Source organism: Phoxinus phoxinus (genome assembly GCF_949152265.1).
Source record: "Phoxinus phoxinus genome assembly, chromosome: 6".
NCBI lineage: Eukaryota > Metazoa > Chordata > Actinopteri > Cypriniformes > Leuciscidae > Phoxinus > Phoxinus phoxinus.
In genome coordinates, this window is record NC_136881.1 from 23,281,432 (window position 1) to 23,306,469 (window position 25,038).

Sequence of the window (25,038 nt, forward strand, 5' to 3'; positions counted from 1 at the left end):
GTCTGTCTAGGAAGAGATTCAATTTGCTGAAAGACCTTTTAATGGGTACTTTGTACAGTGCCCAATTAAAAATACAACATTAATTATAAATGTACTGCATAGAAAATATTATGCAGCAGTACAACAGAGATGTTTTTTGAACACTAAATCATATCAGAATGATTTATGAAGGATCATGTGACATTGAAGACTGTAAAAATCAGCTTTGCCATCACAGGAATAAATTACATTTTTTTTTTCTTCCCAATATTGCTGTTTTGATCAAAAAATGTAGCTTTGGGGAGCGCAAAGGGATCTCTTTCAAAAAGTAAAAAAAAAAATAATGGCCCCAAACTTCTGATCGGTAGTGTATTTAAATACAACCATTAATGTATTTTAAATTATATGCTTGAAGCTTTCGCTAAGAAAAAAATTCCATTACTGTGTACAAAAAAAAGTACTTCTGGCTTGGTTTAACTCGCACCATTGTATTTGTTTCTTCAGAGGTCCAGATAGAAAGAGAGTGGTGGTCTGCATTAATCTTTTATGTGACAGTGGGTTCCCCTCTGAATGTCTGCAAGGCCGCACATATCTCTACACTTTTTTTTCAGACAGCTACTATCTTCCCCCCCCTTCCGATTTTCACTCTCTGAGCTCCGATGACAGTTTTTTCATCTCTCTGCAAATGTTAGATTACAAAGGCTTGTGTTTTGTGGAGTTGAAACCGATCTCTGATCACTGAGAAAGGCTAGTGGCGTCCCGAGAGCCCTGAGGTTCTCCTCTCACTCTAGCTGCTCCAGAATCAATGAGACAGACCACTAACAGACGTTATCACTGCACACTGCAGACCACTAAAACAAGCAGCGTGCGAGAAGGTAATAATAACCCACGCTTTTCAATCGACTTTTCTACAACAGCCTAAGCCAAAGCCCCGCAGTTGAGAAAACTGGAAATGAACAAGACTGCACCAAATTCGTTTCACCTTTCATATGACATCAGTCATATTTTTTCAGTTAAATGGGGGAAAGCGTTAACCTTGTCGTTGATGTGTAGTGGTTGCTGTTATTAGGCTAACTGGAGTTTCAGTAGACAGAGCAGAATTAATGTGTCCACAGTGGCACTTATATGTGTACGAGTTGAAATTAGGTTATGGAGGAGTTTATTAGCGTTGGAGCATCATGAAGATGCTATTGCTGCTGAAACCTAATTTTTCCAGTCTCTCTCTCTCTCTCTCTCTCTCTCTCTCTCTCTCTCTCTCTCTCTACACTCACTCTCTCTCTCTACACTCACTCTCTCTCTCTCTCTCTCTCTCTCTCTCTCTCTCTACACTCTCTCTCTCTCTCTCTCTACACTCTCTCTCTCTCTGTCTCTCTCTCTCTCTCTCTCTCTCTCTACACTCACTCTCTCTTTCTACACTCACTCTCTCTCTCTCTCTCTCTCTCTCTCTCTCTCTCTCTCTCTCTCTCTCTCTCTCTCTCTCTCAGTTGGACTGCACATCCTCTCATTACAAGGAGAGAATGTGAGACGTGTATTGATTTAACACACACACACAGACACAAACACGCACATTTTCCTTGCGCCGAGAGGATAGCTGAAGGAAATTCTCAGGGCAAAGCTTGAATTTTTATCAGCAGTTTTTTTTTTCTGCTGTAGTGTGGGATTTTTTTGGCCCCCAACCAGTCCCACAGTGGATTGGAACAGGGCTCGGCTGTGAAGAGCCACGTTGCCACCTGCCTCTTCTCTTAGCTTCACTCTCAGTCTTTCTCTCGTTCTCCTTCCTTTTTTTTTGTTCCCATAGTGCTTTCCCTGTCAGATGAATCTTATGGCAGATGATATTAAACTAATGACTATAATTAGGCACAATATTATGTCATATTTCAGTATTAAGCTGAAAGCTGTATGAGTAAGATGTCATCTATCTGAGCAATCTTGAAAATAAACAAAATTGCTTCTTGGGTAATAATGATGAATAACAGTATTTTATAAAATGTTTCTGGCATTATCACGTCAAGAAAAAGAAGAAGAAAAACCTTTTCCATACAGCATTTTGGGTAAAACATCTAAAAAATGTATCTCTGCATTTCTTAGTCTTTTCATATTGATATCTAAAAGATTCTGAAATGCTTGAAATACTCAATCCATGCATTCATGTATATCATGTACACGTATTATGTATCATATGATATGTGTACATCAATTATCACATACACATGATGTGTTTGTTTCACTGTCTTACTTTCACCTCTGTTGTTGCTTAGGATGTATCATTTATGTTATGTTGTAAGGCTTATTTGTAACCCCAGATATAATCCATGGACTTCATGCAGTTTCTGCACTACTTTTTGTGAAATACATTTCACATATGGTTTTAAAAAACAGAGATGATGGTACAGTTTTATTAATAGCTGAAAGCATCAACAGTTATCAAAAATATAAAATTCATAAAATGTATAAATATAAATGTTGTGTGATACATTGTTCGTAAAACTCTCAGAAGACCTGATGCCCCCTTTCCTGTCAAGAGGGGAAATAATAAAAGGCCAATGCTATTGTCAGTGATAGTGTTTCAATGAAACGATCGCCTTTAGGCATTATCTCCATTCTCTCCACCTAATCAGACAGAATGGACTCTTGTTCTGTCTCCCTCCCAGTCCGGCTGCAGAGCCATACATCACAGAGAGAAACTCTGCCATTAATCTACAGCATGCACACGCACAAACGGATGAGCCACTAAAACAATCTCGACATCACTATTGTTCAGCTCCATCCCATTCACCCTCTTTCTTTTTTCTTGCAGTAGCGATTACCCAAGATAGCGCTGCTCTGAGAAAACCTCATTATTCCCCCTGAGCCACTGGAGAGGTGAACCAGCCATTCCACTCCAGCTTCCGCAGCGTTCTGATGCCCGTTTAGACTGCAGGCACTAGGTGGCAGATATTTTATGTTGCAGCTGTCATTTGTGGATGTTAAGGAGAGGGCTGCAGTTGTTGACACTCTTGCTGTAACTCCCATATGACTTTATGTCCAATCTGCACTTATATCAGCAAGGAGAGCTGTCTAAACCTCATACATCAAACTGCAAATATATAGCAGGTACTCTGTCCAATACCTGTGCATTTATTCAAATGACAGAATACAATTGTCAGTGCTGTATGTAGGCTAGTTCTTACACGTTTTTGTTTTGAAACAGACATAAGGTGAGGCCACATTAGAGGAAATCGATGAAAAGTGGTTCATTATCTGTTGTTAGTAGTGTAGTGACACTACTTTGAAGTCACTTTCAAACCAAGCAGCTTTCTGTTGGTCAATGTGGGGAATTTGCGTGACATACTGAACCCGAAATTAAATCTGCACAGGAAAATCTTGTCCTCACATGTAAATCCTAAACGCATTGATTCCTACTGAAATGACTGGATTTCTCCATTTCTCGAAAATTATCAGAACAAAGGTAAATTCGACCGCACCTTTACTATAACTAGGCTATGTTTATACACACTTTCACACAAAACATGTTATTGCATTTAACTCTTTCCCCGCCATTAGTCTGAGACTAAATGCTTCCCCGCCATTAGTCTCAGCCTCAGACGCCACGCTTACAAACCGCTGGCTGAATGTCTGATGCACATGGCACACTTAACTGGAAACTTCAGGATTTTCGAAGTTGTCATCTGATTGGTTGAATTCTATAGGATTTCTGGGAGACATGTTTGTCGCATTCTTTAAAGGTCCGCCTGGAAATAAAGATGCCGTGACGCCAACCCCTTCATGGAAGAGGATACTAAATGCTGGATTTTCAGAAGTATGTGAAGTTTTTAAAATTTGTGGCATAAAAATACTTTTAAAGACTCTTTTTACACACCGGTCTGTAATTGTGGGGACTTCAACATTTTCACACCCCTAAACATGCTTTACATGTCAACCAGACTGCCTTTGGACGGTTCCAATGAAAGCTGCTAAGGAGTTCAGAAGTTCTGCCGTCAGTCTGAAGGTCTGGCTACGCGAGACTACCCAGCCATAGACGGACATTTCAGTCTTTTCGTGTTTTCACTGTTATACAGTAGGGGCGCTATTACACATCTGAAAGAAGACTGAATCTCCTGATCAAAAGACACGTGATGACGAAGTATAACAAGTGATTTCTATATAAGCCTATGTAAAATAACGTGGTCATCAACATTAAACAGCATATAAATCTAAACTGCCTAAAGTTACCGAATGAAATGTTGACCCATGACGAGGTGTAGGACTGTGTAAGCTTTGGGGCTTTTGATGACCTCGATCTATTCTATCTATGTTTTGATCATCATTCTGGATCAAATTCTGGATCATCATTCTGGATCATCATTCTGGATTTTTCTCAGCTTTTTGCTCAAAATGCTCTTTTCTTTTCTTGCAAAAGTTAGTATCAGTGATGAAAATAAATATATAAAAATGGTGACTTTCATAACGCTGGAAAGTCTCATTACAGTTAACATGACTTTATTTAATAAACAAGCCCAATAGAGGCACAAATTCATCCATTATCCTACAGTGGTATTGAATTGTTTAGTGTGGAGCAAAGCATTCGGGAAGGACCCAGACCACAAAACTGATAAAGGCTTTGATGGAAGACAGTGATTGGAAGGGCTCATAACTCCATCCCTGTGAGTTATCGGAACCTCACAGGAATACACGAAATACACATGTCAACTATGTGTGCAGTGTAGACTGGCTACAGCACTGTATGACATGACAAATCGTTTTCCAATGTGATTTTATTTACCCAGTACAGGTGTGAGTCCTGATCATTTAAACTAGTGAGTTATTTGGCCATATAATATATTTAGCACTCTAAAATGTATAACTGCCGTTTATACTGCTGCTGTGTGAACATAGTTACTGGTATCTGTCATTGACACACAAAAACCTAGAAATTTTGAGTGAATAGAGCGACAGGGCTAAATGTTTGGACAAAAGAGGGAGAGCCAGAGAATTTTTGACTTGCTTATCTAAGAAAATGAAACGAGCAGCTGAATTATTTGAGATAGTTTAGAAATAAAAATGATTCGCAATGCAAAGTCTTGATTTCTTCGTTATCTTTTGCAATGGTTACACGCAATTCTCAATACTATTGCGAGTTAAGGTGCAGTCACATTTACCATTGCTCTGTGAAATTTTGCAAGCAAAATCCAGTAATTTCGATAGGAATCTGTGGAATCAGGAATCTCATGTGAAGTAAAAAAAAAAATCCCATACAGATTTTGCATGAAGTTTAAGAGTCACAATTTGCCACATTCACAATGTTTTTGAATAGAAGCTTAAATTAAATCTGTTCATCATGTCTCCTCAGAAGACTTTGATTCGCTTGAATCAATCAGCAAATCTAGAAGACAGAGACTGATTCGCTTGATTCATATGGATTATTTTCATGATGTCTTTGTACTTTTTTAAACTTGATTACAAAGGTTGATAACATAATGAATGGACAAAAATGAGGAGAGAATATAAAAAATATCTTGATTTGTATTCTGAGGATGAACGAAAGTCTTGCTATTTGCAATGACATGAGGGTGAATAGACAGGTGAACTATTAACCTCACATGTTTTGGTTTTCCTCCCACACAGTTTTTTTTTTTTTTTTGTTCAATAACACTTCTGGAAAAGCTGAACACTTTTTTGCTAAGTGCTGCACTAGTGCTGCACTAGTTTTAGCAATGGTTTTGTTACAACAATGCTCTTCAGATGATGCTTAATTGAAAAAAAAAACAAAAAAAATCATTTAATTAGGAGCACATTTCCTCTGAGAGACAAAAAAACACTGATACAATGTGTGTGCGCGTGTTATTTACCGCCTCAATTGTATGCGGATCACGAGGGAGCAGTGTGTATTTTCTCTCATAGCGAAGCATTAGAAGGATCGCTCCTTAAGCTGGCCCGATTAGACTATCCCATCGTCTTGCCTTTCCTCAAGAGATCAAACTCAGCATGTCCTTCCCTGTAATACTTTATACCAGTGTGACAATGCATTACATATCACATAAAGTCTTAAATATTTGGTCTAACCACTTCCAAATTACATACATATGACTATTGTTATAATATCTCCAAATAGTGTGAATCAGAAGTGAGCGCAGAGGGCAGAGCTCCTGAAGTGAGAGGGCTTTGCTCTTATAGGCGATGCGTTTAGAACACTGCACAAATATCACTCAACCATCATTTTGAATAGGAATGTTAACATAGGAGCAAAAGTAATGCTTTTTAACTCTAAAGATTGTTGTGAAAGTATACTTTTGCATCGAATATCGACCCTTTGTAATTCTATTTTCGCTGATCCTTGGCCGCATGAGAACAATTGAGCATTTTAGAATCAATGGCAAAATCACATAAATGGCAAACAAACTGCAAAATTACGTCCTTAACCTGACGATTGTCTGTATGCTGTGAAAGAGGCCCTGTGAAAGAGGAATTCAGTTTGAAGGGTCATTCCAAATGAGAGAAGGCAAGTAATAATGAAAGTACCATTTTGGAACAGAGAGCAACAGTGGGGTAATGGAAGTAAAAATTCCATTACTTTTCTCAACAGAGAAATAGAGTTTTAATGATTCCGCATAAACCTTTCAAGACAGGCCGACTATTAATCTATGGTATGCTTCTGTTAAATCCCTAACTCGTACGTTTTTAAAGTTCAGTTTTAAATGTTCAGTTCCACTAATCAGAAAATCGCAACAAACAAATTAGGATCAAGCATCCACTCACATGAAGCATTGCGAATGACAATCAAGTCAGTCTCTCTCCAACTTCTTAATTCAATTGTTCACTTAAAGGGGTCCTATTATGCCCTTTTACGAAGTCTATTTTGTTTTTGGGGTGTGATAGAATATGCTTTCATGAAACACACATTCTTTTTACACATTTTTTACATTATTACAGCTCTTCTCTCCCCAGTCTGGCTAAAACGCGATGAGCCTGTCCCTCCGAAATATGAAATGTGCTGTGATTGGTTACTCGGCCCAGTGTGTTGTGATTGGCACAGCTTAGCATGTGTTCAGGGAAATGTCACGCCCCTTATCATAACCACAAGTTTCATCTACTCATATGTAAATATTTAGGATGGCATCAATCATCACCTTAAGTTTGTCAGCTTTAGGAAGGTCAAAAAAAATTAGTTTTGGAAACGGGGTGAATAAAACAGTGTCTCTTTGACATAGTGAACACACTGTGTCTTCTCTAATGCAGCCCAGCCTGGCCTCGTCCCCTTTTTTACATATTCTGTGGGCGAGGATTATTTAAATGAGTAACACTGTAACTTCATGAAGCCCAGAAAAAAATGCGTTGTATTCCAAACGAGTCGTTTGTTATAGTTATTGGAAAGAATATTCTGTTAAATAAAATATCTTGGAGCTTTGTAACCTTGCAGAAAAGCAACATCACACACTAACTAAAGTTGAAAAAGTGAAAAAGCGTAATATGACCCCTTTAACTAATGTGATGAGATCATGTGACAACTATATCATGTGCTTGAAATGGTTATCGTTGTGTACTGTTAGGCTATGTTTCACAATATCAGTTATCAGTCCGAGCAGTAATCGGTAAGATAAGAGTTTCATTCTGAATATAGCCCGTTTAAGTTAGCTTTGCTAGTCTAATAGTTTAAGTCACTTAATATTGATGGATTTAAAATTGCACATTCTTAGTGTGACAGCCAGTATATTGTGGCCAATTTGAATTTGAATTGACTTTGAATGGCATCTATGCAAGAATCAATTTCCAGTTCTCAATCTTTCAGCCTTTCCATTTCTATTGTTAGGAATTTTATTCAGTAGATACATAAAAAATGCATTCATTAACTGAAATGCAGCAATTACTCATGGCTCCCTGTGGCTTGCCTGAAAAACACAATTATCTTAGTTCTGTCTGCACATTTCCTTTACTTTCCCGTGTTTTAGAGGAAAGTGGGCTTGTAATTCAACATTATGTCTTCAGCTGGTTCCAATAGATGTTGGTCACCAGGGAGGCCACTAGAGTCACAGTGTACTCAAAGTGTTTTCCCCCTCTCACAGACAGTGTCAAGTACACATACAAATAAACATATAGCTGCAAGCAGCTATTACGGGGCCAAGCGCAAAAGCAGACGACGAGATATGCCTACATGGCTGAAAGTGTGAGACAAACTGCAGCAAGGAGCAATTAAAGACATTTGAAGATGAATTTTGGCAAAATGGTTGAAAAATCACATACAATAACTAAAAATATGATTATCACTTTCGACCAATAGGTGGCGCAGTTACGAAACTGATGTGATGTGGTCAGAGTGAAGTGACAATGACACATACAAAGTTTGGTGTCAATATGTCAAGGCATTGCAGAAATAAAGCCTGAATAGTCATTTTGGCATCATGCCTCAACTTTGCCACTGCGGTATACGAAAACGTTTTTGGTGAAAATCGGACGTTCGGTCTAGGAGGAGTTCGAAAAAGTAGGTTTTAAAAGAAAATAAAGATGGCGGACAGGAAGTTTGGCTGACTATGGCACAATTGGTATCTATGTTTTCAGCATAACCCAAGGAATCTATTGAGATCAGTGTCATTACTATAGGCAAATTTATTCAAAAGTTATTAGCATTTTTGGAAATTTCATTATAACTTTTGACCAAAAGGTGGCGCTGTCTCATAATATTTTGAGTACCTTTAGGGCCTTGTACTGATGACCCATACTGAGTTTCGTAACGATACGTTCATGCGTTCATAAAATACAGCATTTTAGCACATAATTCAAAATGGCCGACAGCCAAAATGGCCGATATGATTTGGATTTTTGAAAATTGGATATCAGTCAACTCAGCATGACGCCCTGAATCTAACGAGACCACTTTTGTGATTTTTGGACAAACCGTTCAGAAGTTATAAACAAAAACATAAATTCTTCATATCTCCGGACCAGTAGGTGGCGCTGCGCCGAATTGCAGCATGTAGCCTCAGGTCATGCTTGTGATGACATGTACCAAATTTGGTCTGAATCCGATAAAGCATTGTGGAGATACAGCCTTACGTCTGTTTTCGCAAGCGCTACGTAAAATTTATTTGCGCGGTATTCGAGAACGGTTATTCGAATCAACTTGATTTCCATAACTTTTTGTCGTCATGGTCTGGAGATGATCTGGTTCAATTTTGTGAAATTCGGAGCAACGGCCTAGGAGGAGTTCGAAAAAGTAGGTTTTTCGGAAAATTCAAAATGGCGGGAAAACTATTATGACGGAAAATGACGTCATAGGGCGAATCAGGAATCAGAAGAAAAAATAACAAAACAAAAGTTTCTAGCACTTGTGGTTCAAAAGTTATTGGCATAAACATGAGTGAAACTTTGGACAGCTGGTGGCGCTAGAGGGAATGAGTTGGAGACTCCAAATTCGCTATGGTGATAGTTCAGGCTGTCCTCTATCACTGTGCCAATTTTCATAAGTTTCCCGCAAACGGTTCTATAGGCTGCCATAGACACCCAGTCGGAAGAAAAAGAAGAAAAAGAAGAAGAAGAATAAGAACCAGAACAGATACAATAGGTGCCCGCACCTTCAGTGCTTGGCCCCTAAATATAAACATGTAAAAGCATAGCATTGGTTTTGCTGAGCCAGGTGGCTGCAGTTATTGAGAATCCAATGACCTACCAATGCAAACCAGGTCCATGAAGCCGTACATGGCATAACAGATCTGGAAGAGCAGGTCCTGCCTTTGCCACTTGGCCGAGGGGCTGAGGGAGGACCACACCAGCCAGGAGATACTGGCTATCAGGAACAGCGAACCCAGAACAGCTGCAGCTATCTGGACTTTCTCTATCACCGTCAAAGAGATGGCCTGCCACTGGAGACACAGAAAAAAATTATGAACTAATAGATAGCACAGTACCAGACGCACATTTAAACACACAATGTGAAGATTAGTATTTATACAGTACACAGATAATATAAGTGACTTAATATCAGTCAGAATAAAACAGACTAATAATATAAACTAAAAGTAAGCCTTTGGTAATATTGAATTAGTCTGTAAACTAGACTGATGCAGAGGTACACATCTTCCAAAAGTTTGGGGCACTTTTATTTAGCAAGGAGGCATTAAATTGATCAAGACTTGTTACAAAGAATATATTTAAAATAAATGCTGTTCTTTTGAACTTTCTATTCATCCTGAAAAAAGTGTATTGTGGCTTTTAGAAAAATATTAGGAAGTGTTTACACAGTGTTTTTAACATTGATATAAATGTTTCTTGAGCAGCAAATCAGCATTTTAGAATGATTTCTGAAGAATATTGTGACACTGAAGACTAGAGTAACAGGAATAAATTATATTTTCAAATATTCATATACATTTAAAAATTAACTTTATTTAAATAAATAAACTGTATTTTTTTTATTAAATAAACAGTTTTAATAAGCAAAAGATACAAAAATATACAAATACTCTGTTCTTCCCTTACATCAATTCACTATGGCATAAGTTCACAGTAATATTATATTTTGAGCAGTTGGGATGGATTTGGCAAGTAAAATATTTTTTTCAAGAATTACATAATTTCTATAAACTAAAATATGGTCTGTCTACACTCTAAAAAATGCTGGGTTGTTTCAACCCAATTTTGGGTCAAATATGGACAAACCCAAATGTTGGGTTAAAAATTTAATTTAAAAATTTAACCCAACGGCTGGGTTTGTCCATATTTGACCCAAAATTGGGTTGAAACAACCCAGCATTTTTTGGAGTGTACTTGCGCAGACAACTTTCTTTCTTTCTTCTTATTTTTATTTTTTAAAATACGTGCCCTGTAGATGTTCTTCTTGCTGGTTGTAGATCTTGGTGTAGAATGACAGATCTGATCAAGTCAACCAAAAGTACAACTGATGTTAAAAAAAATTCTGTAATTGTTCTGTATTGTATTGTAGGTTCTGTAGTGCTTCAAAACAAAGAAGAAAATGTCCTATTTATCATCTGAAGGTCAGATCAAAAGAATATAAAAAAGGCTGAAAGTGAAATCATTGAGAGCAGAAGCTTTAAACCCAGACAAGCAAATGAATCATATGAGTTGATCATATGAAAGGAATAAAATAAACTCAGTATTATTGTGGTACAATGGTGATGGTATCAGATGGCTATATTTTGGTGCTGAATGACTACCATATTCATATACATAGTATGCCAAAGTGCACTGCATGTATATGGCCAGAGTATGTAAACATCACCTTCTAATGAATGAGTTTTCAACTTTAATCAAGTATACATACAGCCATGTAAATGTCCGAACAATGGGACAAAATGTTTTCTTTTCCAACTTAGCAATGCTCTCTGCACAAAGCGGGATCCATAAAGAAATGATTTACCGACTGTGGTGTGGAAGAAATTGGCTGGCCTTCAAAAAAAGCCCACCTGAAACTCAATGAGCACCTTTGGGATGACTGTGAGCCAAGCCACATCATATAAAATCAGTGTCTGACCTCACTGATGCTCTGGAGTAATGAATGAGAGCAATGTTCCATGCAACCATGTTCCCACATAGTGGTAAGCCTTGCCAGAAGAGTGGAAAGGAGGATTGATGCCTCATTAATGCCCATGGTTATGAAATTAATTGTCCATGGTTTTGCTTAAACACATTTGGGTGTCCAGGTGTCCATGAACTGTATTGGCCATTTAGTGCAATGCAAAGAATACCTGCATGGTGGACAAAAATAAAGCAGTTTTACTCCGTAACACATGTAAGTGTATTTATTTATCTTAATCAGAGTTTCTTCATTTTAATATTTTTTTCTTCACTACATTTCAAAGCATTACAACAAATCTTTCCTTTTTTTCTTCTTCAATGAACTGTTCACAACTACTGATTCAATAACTCAGGTTAACACATCACTGAATTGGTCTTGTCTGAAATCAAAATGAGCCTATAGAGGCAGGAGTAATATGATCCTCAGAGCTCGACTGTGCTGACTTCTAAAAAAAAATGCATAATGATGTCAGACTAACCCATTTAAATTCTATCCTATCTCTCTCTCTCTCTCTTTAAATAAGCATTTTGAGTGTATAAAATAAATAAATAAAACCATATTATTTATTTTACTTTTAAAACATATACTGTTACTTTTTAAATCGAAATGGATTACTTTTACTAATGTAACATTTCATCTGCGTACATGGAATTACATGGGAACATATAAAAAAACATGTTAATAATGTTTTTGGCAATAATAATGTTAAAATAAGCTCAGGCAAGCATTGAGTTACTTGTAGCGGGTTCTTGGTGCTGATGGCGATGACCTGGTATTTGTAGTAGCAGAGTTCGCAGCTCCAGGATCCTCTCTCACTAATCCACTTTATTAGACAGGGCTCATGAGTGCAGCGAACCGAACCACTACAGCGACACGGGCTCAGCAGCTCCCCCTGCAGGACACAACACATGCTCACATTAGCAGTAGCTAATCTCCCCCGATTTATCAAATCATTCGGAAACCAGAAACCCAGATCAATGATAAATAAGACAACAATATTGTCACGCTGTGTATGGTTCAATCCAAAACTCTTGACAAAGATAAAGTGAATAAAGTCTTTAATAAACACAGAGAATCACCCAGGAGAAATCATAATTCACACACATGAAATGAAGACGAGAACCAACAAGCAATAGAACCAAACAAGGAGTATATCATGAACTAAATGAGACACAGGTGTGGTTAATTGGTAACTAAGGAAACTAACAGAGAGTAATTAAGGTCAAACTGAAATGAAACACGTAACAAAGACACAGGATCGAAGACACAAAGATACCAAACATAACCCTGACAAATATATTCTTGAACTAAGGGTACGCTTAAACGACAACGATATGCTTAAAACTGAGAAGTTTTTCCTCTGAGATTTCCACGTTCAGACGACACCATTGTCAAAAGTTTTCAAAAGTTTGCGTTTTCAGGCCCCCAAAACTCTGTTGTCGTGTAAATGAACGGTCAAACAACGTTTTAAGTTTTTAGTTAAACACGGTGTCGTGTCCCTAAGTGTAAATATAGCAACAAAAAGTATTTTCATTGCAGCCATAAATGCAATTTACACTAAGTGATAATAGTGGTATTCTCTGCACTAAGTGCACATAGTTAGATTCTAATACTTAGTGCAAATAGTAGTATATACTATTTGCACCTCAGTGTATTGTAGTATATTATTAAACGGTATGCAGTAATAACAACATATGAAGTGTATTTGATTATATTTATTAAAATAATATATGTATGCTGCTTTGTTGGGACATTACTAGTAAAAATGTCAGAACTTGACCTTCCGGTGAAACAAAACTTCTCTCTGGCCTGGTGACAGATGCAGGACTTCTCCAATCATTTAGTCCTCTTAAACCCCACACCTGCAAAGCTCACAGTCATCTGCCTCCGTTTTTGTGTGCACCACCCACATCTCAAAATAAACAACTGATGCAAAACCAAGTCATTGCCCTACTTCTTTTTCTTCAATAATATGTTACTCTCATGTAGGCCTACATCACAATATGGAAGAAAGGAGCTACTTCCTTTTTTAATCTCGACTTTAAGGTGCGGTCACATTTACTCTTCCTCTATGAAATTTTGTGGGAGAAGTCTTTTTAATAAGAATCTACGTAATCCTAAATATCACGCAAGAGTCAAAAAAGTTCTCCTTGCAGAGTTTGTTTGTGTTCAGGTTGGTCACATGAATTTGTGGCGTTGACCAACGTCTGCTTGGTTTGAAAGTGACTTCTGTGGGAGATGTGCTTCACACAACGTTACAATATTGACAATGGATCTTTTTTGCCTGAATTTTTTTGCTAATTTTTACGTTTTTGGAGAGTCGCACCACATGACATTTTACAATATGAATTAATCGTGCCTTTTCTTAAAAAGATCGAATCATGTGATATATAATTTCCTGACTTAGAAAAATTTTTCTAGTAGAGAAGCAGTTATTAAACATTCATTATTATAACAGTACAGTATTGTATCACACTAACATTATATATAAATATAAACAAAAAAATTTTTTACCTTTAAAACATGCTCATATAGCTGTTCATGCTCATAGAGCCATTGTATGTACTGTATGAATCACATTTGATTCTCTTTATTAGTTAATAGATCCAGACCAAAACACAACTGCCATTGACCCGTCCAATAGTTGTACAAATTATTAATGGGCTCCACTTAAGAATCCACAGACTGTTACTAGGGACATGACCTTGGCGACCTTCACAAGAACTACTCATTCATTTGGGGAATGCGTTTAACAGTGCTGCTTGCCTTGTTAAAAAAACAGAGCGGTGTCCGGGTTGACTTCAAGAGAAAATTAAAACGCCAGAATCTCTTTTCGGCAGCAAAGGGACATAATTAGATTGATTGCTACTTTGCAACCCGTGTGAATCATGCAACTGAGACAACAAACCTACTGCCTCGTCTTAAAAAATAAATCAGTCTTCTTACTGCAGGCTTTAACATTTCAAGTGCTGCATGTCAAAATATCTTCACAGAAGCCTCACAGCAGTATTCACAATGTTTCAAAACACAGCACATCTCAAACGTGCCTCATAGTGAGGGTTGTGCGGGTGACAAGTAGTTGCCTAATCCATGTGTTTATTCTTAGCTCATTTAACCAGTGGAAAGAATATCTGTACATCCATCCGCGTATGTCAAAATTACAGAATTAATTACACAAGAGCAAACATTGGTCAGAGCAAATACCTTTAATTAACACCATTGCTTTGTGAACCAAACGCAATGGTGGCATCCATCATTTGGCCTTACACACACATCCACACATACAGGCACAATGATGAGGGATGAATAGATAAGCATCTGTTGGGTCGCTGGCACTTGCTCACTGATTTGGAGCGGAGTCAAACTGATCCCTGTGGCACTGATAGAGATTACCTTCCTGTGCTGATCAGACTTGGTTCACTGTCTCTTTTATATTGCTTCAGTTTAGCACTTAGATAACGGGGACTGAATTTCCATCAGCATAGAGAATGAATTATTTACTCAGAGCGTTCTTAGAAGACGATGTTTGGGGAGAGATCAGGACGGCAACTACTCAACTTCCCTTCTAGTTTTGCAGGGTAAGAAAACACAGATCACTACTTTTGCCCTGGAGCTCTGAGGAGCAGCGCTAATGAGCGCCGTTTCCAACAGTCTGCTTCGTGTCCCACACTGAACGGACACACTCCTTTTGCTCTACATGCACACGGTTATGACCAATGTGTTTGACAAGACGCTCATTCATAAACTGATATACAAAATAAACAGTCTCAACTTTGCTCACGCATAAACAGCTGTTTATCTGGTCTCTGGACTATGTCATTTTTTCTAAAAGTATTTACTTTTATTGACACAAATCAAGATTAGAGGGCACAGCTGCTTAGATTTTTGTCTGTTCCTTATCGTCATGTGGCTTTGGAAGATATCTTTGCTGTCAGACGGAAACCTTGTACGTCCAAAACCTCTACTTTTGGTCATATGGTCAGACATTTGCATGTGTCATCATTATATTATTAACATTTTACCACAATTAAGCTCCAATGGAGTTACAATGTTTTTTGACCAGTACATTTCTGAGAATTTTGGAAGTGTCTTGTCCATCATTAGAACGGCCACATCTGAGGCAGTAAGAAAACGCATTACGATTTCATTAAGTTTACTGTAGCTATGTGGGTGCTCAGTTTTCTTCTCTCACTTGGCCAAAATCCCATGTTATAAAATATGTTATAAAAGTGGCTTTTTAACACAGGCTGTTTACAGACAGTACTGGCTATGACTTAATGACAAATAGACTTTTGTATTTATATACGTATTTAACTAATATAAAAAAAGTTTTTGAAACAAGTTGCCAGACATCGCCAGCATTTTTTATACTTTTTACAAAAGTTTCATGGCCCCTCAGAATATTTAGTTTACTTATGAATATGCAATACATCAAAAGAAAGAACAGACCAGCTTAAAAAAAATATATATAACGTTTTATTCTAGCTTCATACATAATTTTTTTTTTTGTTTCATGAAAAAAGCTACATTTTGAGCAAAAAGCTGAGAACATTGTGTTTTTGTCAAAGACTGTCTGGATGGGATTCAGAACGATGATCAAAACATAGGCAGGGTTGATCTGAGTCCATCGTCTGGTCTGACCTGGGAAAGAGCAACTTTAAAATAAAACTACATTTAATTATATCGGTTGATTTTGATGAAATTACGATGCTGCTCCATCAGAAAACTCATTGGTGAGTTCAACAGTACGCTGAGGTCATCGATTACCAATCTGTTGTCCAAATCCAGAATGGAGTGAGTGTGTTTAATACTTTTCTGGCCATAGTTCAGATATGCTGTTTTCCTCAAACACATTTAACCCCACGTATTTGATTGCATCTTTATCCAATCAAATGCAAGTGCAAGTTATGAGAACAGAAATGAGATGAGGCAGCAGTATGCCAACTCTTATGGACGATGAAACGGTGTCCTGTTCAACTAAAGAGAAATTGATGATTAATTCTGAACATTCAAAGAATGAACAGAATAGTTTGCTTTCATTACCCTGCTTCAAGTGTTAAACATGTCTCATTTGTTTCGTGCCTCCAGTGCTAAAAAGTGATCAGGTTCATTCTGTTTACTAATGATCATCTACTCAAAAATCTGAATACACTGTGTGCACATGTGCAAAATTTGCAGAAGGAAAAAGGCAGAATTTTTCTCACGTATTATAAACAAAAAGGAGGAACAGACATTTTCTTTCTCCCCACACCCAGTTTATTTAAAATTATAATTCTATAGTGGGTTTTTTTAGTAGATCATTTTTTATGGTAGTTGTTCTCAAACATAATGGATCTCTTAAATTTTAACATGTTAAATAGGCCGGGAGCCAGGTCCACTCCTCAGGATGTTTTTTGCTACCTTTTTTCACTATTATTTCCTATTATCTTATACCTTGGGCCATCACAAGTTGATAACGACCACCCCCAACTCGGCCCCGTTTGGTCTCAGGGGCCAAAAAACTCCCTTTTTGGGAAAAGCTTTTGACGGAATTATGTAATTGAATATTAAGGTACTGCAGCTACATAAATGGTCATGTAACCCTAACATTTTGCATGGTGTATCCTGGCACATAGGGGAAACTAGCAGAAAAATATTCTGGAGATTTCTGCCTTTTTGATGTCAAATCACCCTCAACATACCCCAAAAGACCAAAAAATGTCTGTCCGCCTGACAAATTGTCATCAAAAGTGATAATTTTCAAGCATTTTATTATACATATCACTGCCTCAAATGTAGCCTACATGAAAACTTCCCAAGTTTATAAGCTTCAATTTAAGTCCAAGATGAACTTTCTATCTAGAGGATTACAGCTGGTATAACCAAAGTTCTCCCCTGTACCTCAAATCGGAGAAAACAAAACTTTCAAGCATTACCATTCCAGATATGGGATTAAGCATATTTTTTTTGCATATGAACAATACTTCTTAAAAAGAGTTGAGACTTGACTTATGTACTGCTATACTATATGAAGTGAATTGCATGATGTTTATTCAGTAATGTTATGCCCCTAGGTGGACTGGGGTCAGGGTGCAACATATAGGGTACAATCACACAAAATCAATTAACCAAATGTCTATCCATCCATCTTCTTCCACTTATCCGGGGCAGTAGAGCCCTGCACGGGCCAAAAACTCAGCCCTAACCCGGCCCTGGCCCGTGGTGTTCAAGCCCTACCCGGCCCCAGCCCGACAACGCCTGCAATTTTTGTTTATTAGGAGAACTTTGGTTATACCAGCAGTAGGCTAATCCTCTAGATAGAAAGGTCATCTTGGACTTAAATTGAAGCTTATAAAGTTTTTCATGTAGCCTACATGTATAATAAAATGCTTGAAAATTATCAATTTTGATGACAATTTGTCAGGCGGACAGACATTTTTTGGTCTTTTGGAGTATGTTGAGGGTGATATTTGACAGCAAAAAGGTAGAAATCCCCAGAATCTATTTCTGCTAGTTTCCCCTATGTGCCAGGATACACCATGCTAAATCTTAGGGTTGTACGTATGACCATTTATGTAGCTGCAGTACCTTAATATTCACAATTCATTCCGTCAAAAGCTTTTCCCAAAAAAGGGAGTTTTTTGGCCCCTGAGACCAAACGGGGCCGAGTTGGGGGTGGTCGTTATCAACTTGTGATGGCCCAAGGTATAAGACAATAGGAAATAGTAGTGAAAAAAGGTAGCAAAAAACATCCAGAGGAGTGGACCTGGCTCCCGGCCTATAAAAGTCATTGTTTTCTTTCCTTTTTTCCAAAATGTTAAGGGTGTTAAAGTCTCGTTTACAAAGTTTGGTTTTTCATGTTATGTTAGCTACAAGTTGTGTTAAAATGTAATCATTACTTTGCAATTTTTGTGTATCCTGCTTTTGTGTATCCCGAAAAACTTGTTGAAGAACCCAGGTGTGTAAGGTCATATCAGTATCTGCACTGCAGACCTCTTTATGAAAAACCAGACTGTTTTGTAGACTTGGGCCAGACTATTCAAGGCTGTGTAAATGTGAAGAGGACCTGAACAAAACATTTGTGTCTTTGTGTTCTCCCATTTAAAGTTGACCTTTATCAATGGTTTGCTAACAGTGCATTATAATGTCAAAATTAATGTCATCCGTTTCCATTTAATCACAAAAACACAAGGGGAACAGAGCAAAAGTTGTCTTTCCTTCCAGAGCTAAAAAAAAAACCCTTCCATATAAACATATAAGTGTTTTTCCTCCTTTTTTAAAAGTTGATAAACCTATATACACTGTATAAAACATCTATGAAAAAATATGCAATTATTACATTGTATTTTGCCATATCCTTTATCCTCTTTATCTTGCATTTTATTATTTGCCTGCTCTTTTGCTACTGTCTGCATCAGAACATTCCTACAACCCATTTCTGGGTTGCAACACAGCATGCTGATTCACTGGTTTAGAGATGTTATTCATTATTTTTATTATTTATGTTTTTTGCATAATCTACTTGATTTATTTACTTCCTCTGACAACTGATGCAAATTCAAATTGTGACAATCTCCTGTACACACACAATGGCTCATAACACACACACATGCATGCCCACACATGCTCACACATTCACTCACACATCACTTCCCTGCTCATAACACCTACTGCAATTCAGTGGGGCAAATGATCCAGATATAATTTGACAAGAGTTTCAGAAAGCACAAACCCCCACCTTTTAAATCAGCATACAATGTCCTCATGTAGTCATCCATTTCAGAAAAAGATATGTATTTTTCAACATTCAAGATCAAAATATATCAATATTAGTTTTTTTTTTTTTTCAATGGCTGATGTAAAATAGATTGTGTGGGCCTAAAAGGGGTCCATGAAAAAATTCAGGAAAAACTATTTATATGTATTAATGCTGGACTGATATTTACTGTAAATATGTCACGTGTTAAGTGTGTTTTGAATCATGTTTGTATTTCAGTTCTAGTTTTTGCTGTCAGTTTGTTAATTAGTTCGGTTCTCTCAGTTTCCCTGCTGTTTGTCTCCATAACAGATTGAGTTGAGTTTCAGTTCAGGTGTGTCTTGTCAATTAACTCGTTAGTCACTGTGTAGTCCTGTATTTTCCTCAGTTCTTTGTCAGTCTTTTTGCTGGATATCATAAAGATGCTATACAAAATTTGAAATGATTATTAATTATTTTGAATTAATCATAACATTTTCCAAATAACATTTCAATCACTTATTTTGGCTTAGTAAAATGACAACATATAAATGATCTAAATTTAAAACAACATGTCTTTATATTGTCACTCTTACTATTTTCTAAGCTATAAATAATTCGTAAAATATATAGCTGTAATATACGTTTTAGGAAGGGGGCCCTTTGCAGGTTTTTTTTTTTTTTTTTTGGCATTAACAATTTTTTGAAAATCCCTGATCTAGAGAGCAAGGCTGATGATGATATAGTAATGTTGACATATAACACAATACAATTTATTTTATACAATATAAAATCCTTTCAAAACAGTAGGCTAATTGTTTATCTATTGACAGTAGATTTTTTTTTAGAACTGAGTGACACAAGTGACACTTAATTAGCGAGCGCCTATATGCGATAATCTCAAAATGGTTGTAAAGTATGTTTATCACTACTCAAGATCAACAACAAGATTCAAGAATAACATTCAAAACATTTACCCTCTGCAATAAAAAGCAGGAACAATGTTTCCAAATCCTCTCTTTGTCAAGGTTACACCTCTTACATCTCTATGTCATCTCTGACACATTGGAAATGTGTGAACATTTAAAGGGTAGTGTGTTTCTATCCGTGACAGCCTCAGCTCTCAGCTATTGCTGCTACTGTCATTCATATCCTTGTGTGTTTTGAAGCTGCTTATTCTCCCTCAAATTAATGATACAGGCCTGTAATGATTCAAGTGGGATATCTCACACGCACAGTACAGCTGTCTAACTTCATGAAAAAGAGTTATGTTTCTGAAGAACATATGGGTTCACATTAGACAGAAATGTAAAGATCTGTATCCAAAGTACATTTATCAAGGGTACAATGGTCATCGGACTACATACTAATGTCTGTAACACTACTGATGGTGTTGCTAAACTTGTGTGTGGGTGTATGTTTGTGTCATTCCATGAAAGGATTACCGTTTGTGACTATAGCCTATTATCTGATTAAATGTACCAATCACAAAATTTGCTATTAAGTGCATTAATATAATTTTTATAAATTAGTTATTTTCTAAAATGAATAACTTAATATTTTTAATGTGTATATTTAATTAATATTTTAAGAGAGTAAGGCGGAAACCTCATACCTCCATATTTGTATCACTATTGGTCACCCTTTACTTCTGTCTGTGGAGTTTTCAAATATTTTACAAATGAAAAGTATTAAAAAAGAGCGTGTGTGACGCACGCAACCTAACATTGAATCCTCAAAATGTCAGTAAAACCTCATAACTCAACCCCGCCTCATGAATCAAGTGCTGCACACAGTTTGGATCATTGCAATGTCAGGGTAAAATATGCATTGGTTGTTTGAAAAGTATAGTTTTATAAGCCAAGGTCAAGGTCAAGGTATTTTTATTGTCATTCTGTACATGTTGACACATGAGAACGAAATACGTACTCAGAAACCAGTAGCATTAAATAATAATTAGCATACAATATACAGAAGAAAGCATTTTCTTTACTCTCTCTCTCTGTACATCGCATAAACATTAAACACAATAAAACAAAACAAATATCAGACAATAAAACAGATAACATGACAGTGTATCATTGACTAAAAGCTATTTCAAACAAATACGACTTCAGTTTTGATTTAAAATTACCTACAGTTCTGGCAGTCTTAATACTAACTGGCAGACTATTCCACAATTTTGGTGCAGCTACTGCAAATGCCTCTGACTTTTAATTTTGTCTTTGGAACCAATAATAGTCCCTGATTTGAGGTCCTCAGAGACCACACAGAGTCATATTCCGACAAAAGACCAGTAAAAGAAGGTGCTAAGCCATTTAGAGATTTGTAAACCATTAAAAGGAGTTTAAAATAAACTCTATAGCGGACCGGTGATCAGTATAAAGATATTAACGTGGGTGTAATATGTTCATATTTCTTAACCCCAGTCAGGAGCCTGGCAGCTGCATTTTGAACCACTTGAAGCCTAGAAAGTGTAACTTGATTTATCTCTATATAGAGAGTGTGCAGTGGTCGAGCCTTGAAGTAATGAGGGCATGAATAGCCCTTTCAAAGTTCTTAAAAGACAGAAAAGACTTCACCTTTGCCAGTGCTATGAAATAAACTAGATTTGACCACAGAGCTGACCTATCAAACTTCAAAGCACTATCCAAATATACTCCCAGATTTTTTACACAGGGTTTTACATATTGGGCGAGAGGGACAATATTAAAATTGGAAGTTTTTTTGGACTCAGAGTGGCCAAATACGATATTCTTTGTCTTATTTTCGTTTAAAGTATATATATATATAAAAATGTACAGCCATCCAGGCCTTTAAATCAGTATGGCAGGCTAGTAAAGAGATTCTAAACAATTTTTATATAGTTTTAAGGGGAGATAAATCTGAGTGTCATCTGCGTAGCAGTGAAAGGAAATGTCATATTTCTTAAAAACTGACCCTAGCGGCAGCATAATGCAGAATAGAATTGGACCCAAAATGGAACCCTGGGGGATTCCACATGTAAGTGGAGCTGTACTTGAAACAAATTCCCCAATATTCATAGAGAAAGTTCTATTTTCAAAAAATACTGTTCCAATCCTCCCTTGGATGCCTGCACATTTCTATGAGCGAGACAACAGGACAGTATCCACTGTGTCAAAGGCAGCGCTTAAATCCAAGAGCACAAGCACGACAGAGCTACAGTAGTATCCGCAGGTAAAAGTACATAATTTATCACCTTAAAGTGCTGTTTCTGTAGAATCGTATTTTCTAAATCCTGATTGAAAGACCTCAAAAACCTTTATGAATATTTTAAGAGAGTATATTGTTGCTGTTGGGGGAAAACTTTGTATCTCCATATTTCATTAAAAAAAGAAATCCATAAATTATCACTATTGCTCACCCTTTACAGTGAAAAGTATTAAAAAGAGCTTGTGACTGAACCTTGTAACTTCATTGGATCCTAAAAATGTCAATGATCCTAAAAATCTCCACCCAGCCTCTATCGTGAATCAAGTGCCGCACACAGTTTGGATATTGCAATGCAAGGGTAAATAAAGATTTCATTGTTTGAATAGTAGCCTATGTTTCATAAGTGTTTTCTTTACTGACACTACTGGAACTTCAAACGGGACGGTCAGATGAAACAAAACAAAAAATAGCTTTTTTGTCAGCAAACAGTTTGGTGCACACATGGATACCAAAGTGCCACATGTGTATATATATATATGTTCACAGCAATCTTTGATCATATTTACCAAGGGGGCAATTAATTCTTACTCTTAATTGGTCAGTAATTGGCCAATAATTGGCACTGTATGTCCAACATTCTCAGTACCTCCGTAACTTCATTTGAGCTTGATTTTGGTAAGATGTTAATAATACTGACACTGGCAAGCGTCTTACCATACATACAGCTATCAACTTTGACAACATGGTGTTTAATTAAAAAAAATTATATAGTGTTTTTTCCATTTTCTGAATAGTAGCATTTTTGAAGATAGAAGACAGCGACGATATGCATTTTTAATTACTGGCTTTTTTTTTTGCCTTTATTTTATAGGGCAGTGGAGAGTTGAGAGAAAAGTGGGGGGAGAGAAGGGAATGCGTTCGGGACATGACCCAGATCAGACTTGATCCGGGTCCCCATGAACACAACAGCTCCTTTTACAGCACGAGTGCCCTGCACCACCCCGTTGTCGGTTAAGAACCTGGGTGTGCTCTTTGATACCAATCTTTCATTTGAAAGTCACATGTCTAGTATCTGTAAAACCGCATTTTTCCATCTTAAAAATATATCTAAATTACGCCATATGCTCTCATTGACAAATGCGGAACAATTAGTTCATGCGTTCATGACCTCAAGGCTAGATTAATGTAATACTCTACTGGGTAGTTGCCCTGCACGCTTAACAAACAAACTACAGCTAGTTCAAAACGCAGCAGTTCGAGTTCTTACCAGAACCAGGAAGTATATTAGCCCCGTTCTGTCAACACTGCATTGGCTGCCTATTAAACATCGTATACATTTTAAAATATTGCTGATCACTTACAAAGCACTAAATGGTTTAGCTCCGCAGTACTTGAGCGAGCTCTTAACGCATTATAGTCCTTCACGTTTATAGCGATCTCAAATTTCCGGCCAGTTAATAATACCTAGAATATCAAAATCGACTGCTGGCGGTAGATCCTTTTCCTATTTAGCACCAAAACTTTGAAACAGTCTTCCTACCATTGTCCGGGAAGCAGACACACTCTTATCAGTTCAAAGCTAGATTAAAGACACATCTCTTTGACCTAGCATTCACATAATGCATTATAGACTTCTATAACTCAATGTTAGGCTGCATAGATTAGGTCAGCCGGAACTGGGAACACTTCCCTAAATCCTGATGTACTCGCTACATCATAAGAAGAATGGCATCTACGCTAATTTTAGTGTCTTTGTTTATCCAGAGGTTTTCCCGCAGCCTGCCGGATCCAGGCCATATCCAGATCTGACGAAGGACCTTCTGCTGGACCCGATGACAACGCAGTGCTGAAGTGCCAACTATCCTCTCCCTATGGAGGATCCCTTTACCACTCTACAGATAAAGCATTCTGGAAAATTTGCGTATGTACCCCGTAGTGATAAAATAAAATAAAATTCTGTATCAAATTTATAGGCAGGACAAGTAGTTTATTTAGGCTTGGTTTGTAGAGAATTAAAAACATGCGCACATATATATTCAAACGCACATAACTATAGAATTAATTTTTGATGCGCACGTGAGCACCATCAGTGTTTCTCACAGGTTTGCGTTTAAAGTCTGTGTAGAGAGAACGGTGTCATCTTAGCGGCCCCTAATTTAATAACAAATTATCCTTTCGACGGAAGTGAATCAATCAAAACTAACTTTAGCTGGAAAATAACATTAATCAAGAAGCGCTATAAAGCGCTATAATGTTTATCTCTGTAAAGCAGCTTTGAAACAATCTACATTGTTAAAAGCGCTATATAAATGAAGATGACTTGACTTGACTTGAGTTCGCAGATGCTGACGCTTCCATTCACCACCATCCTCCCCACCACCACCAAGACGGGTCTTTCCCTCCATCCTCCCCAACACCACCAGGATGGTCTCTTCCCTCCATCCTCCCCAACACCACCAGGACGGTCCCTTCCCATACCTCGCAGGGGGTCGGCTGCGCCCCTGCCTTCGTCTTCAGGCAGGATATGCAGAGTCCGGACCCTCGGATTGCAAGCTACGGACGGGGCCTACGCCAAAAAACTTGATTGCTTGCTGGGCTGTTAATAAATGTTTAATTGTCACAGTATTTATTCTCCCGAGTCTTTGTGGTAGAACTAATTTAATAA

The 25,038-nt window shown here is 37.3% G+C and overlaps 1 protein-coding gene across 2 annotated transcripts in view; it reads right to left on the reverse strand.

Annotated features, from left to right (window-relative positions):
• The window catches only part of marchf4a (membrane-associated ring finger (C3HC4) 4a), a 36,128-nt gene that overhangs the window by 1,297 nt on the left and 9,793 nt on the right, over positions 1-25,038 (reverse strand). For both annotated transcript variants that reach the window (XM_079614686.1, XM_079614687.1), the window contains 2 exons: positions 12,222-12,377; positions 9,620-9,812 (listed from right to left, as the gene is read on the reverse strand). In XM_079614686.1, coding sequence (XP_079470812.1) covers positions 9,620-9,812; positions 12,222-12,377 — 349 coding nt within the window. The remainder of the gene's footprint in view (positions 1-9,619; positions 9,813-12,221; positions 12,378-25,038) is intronic.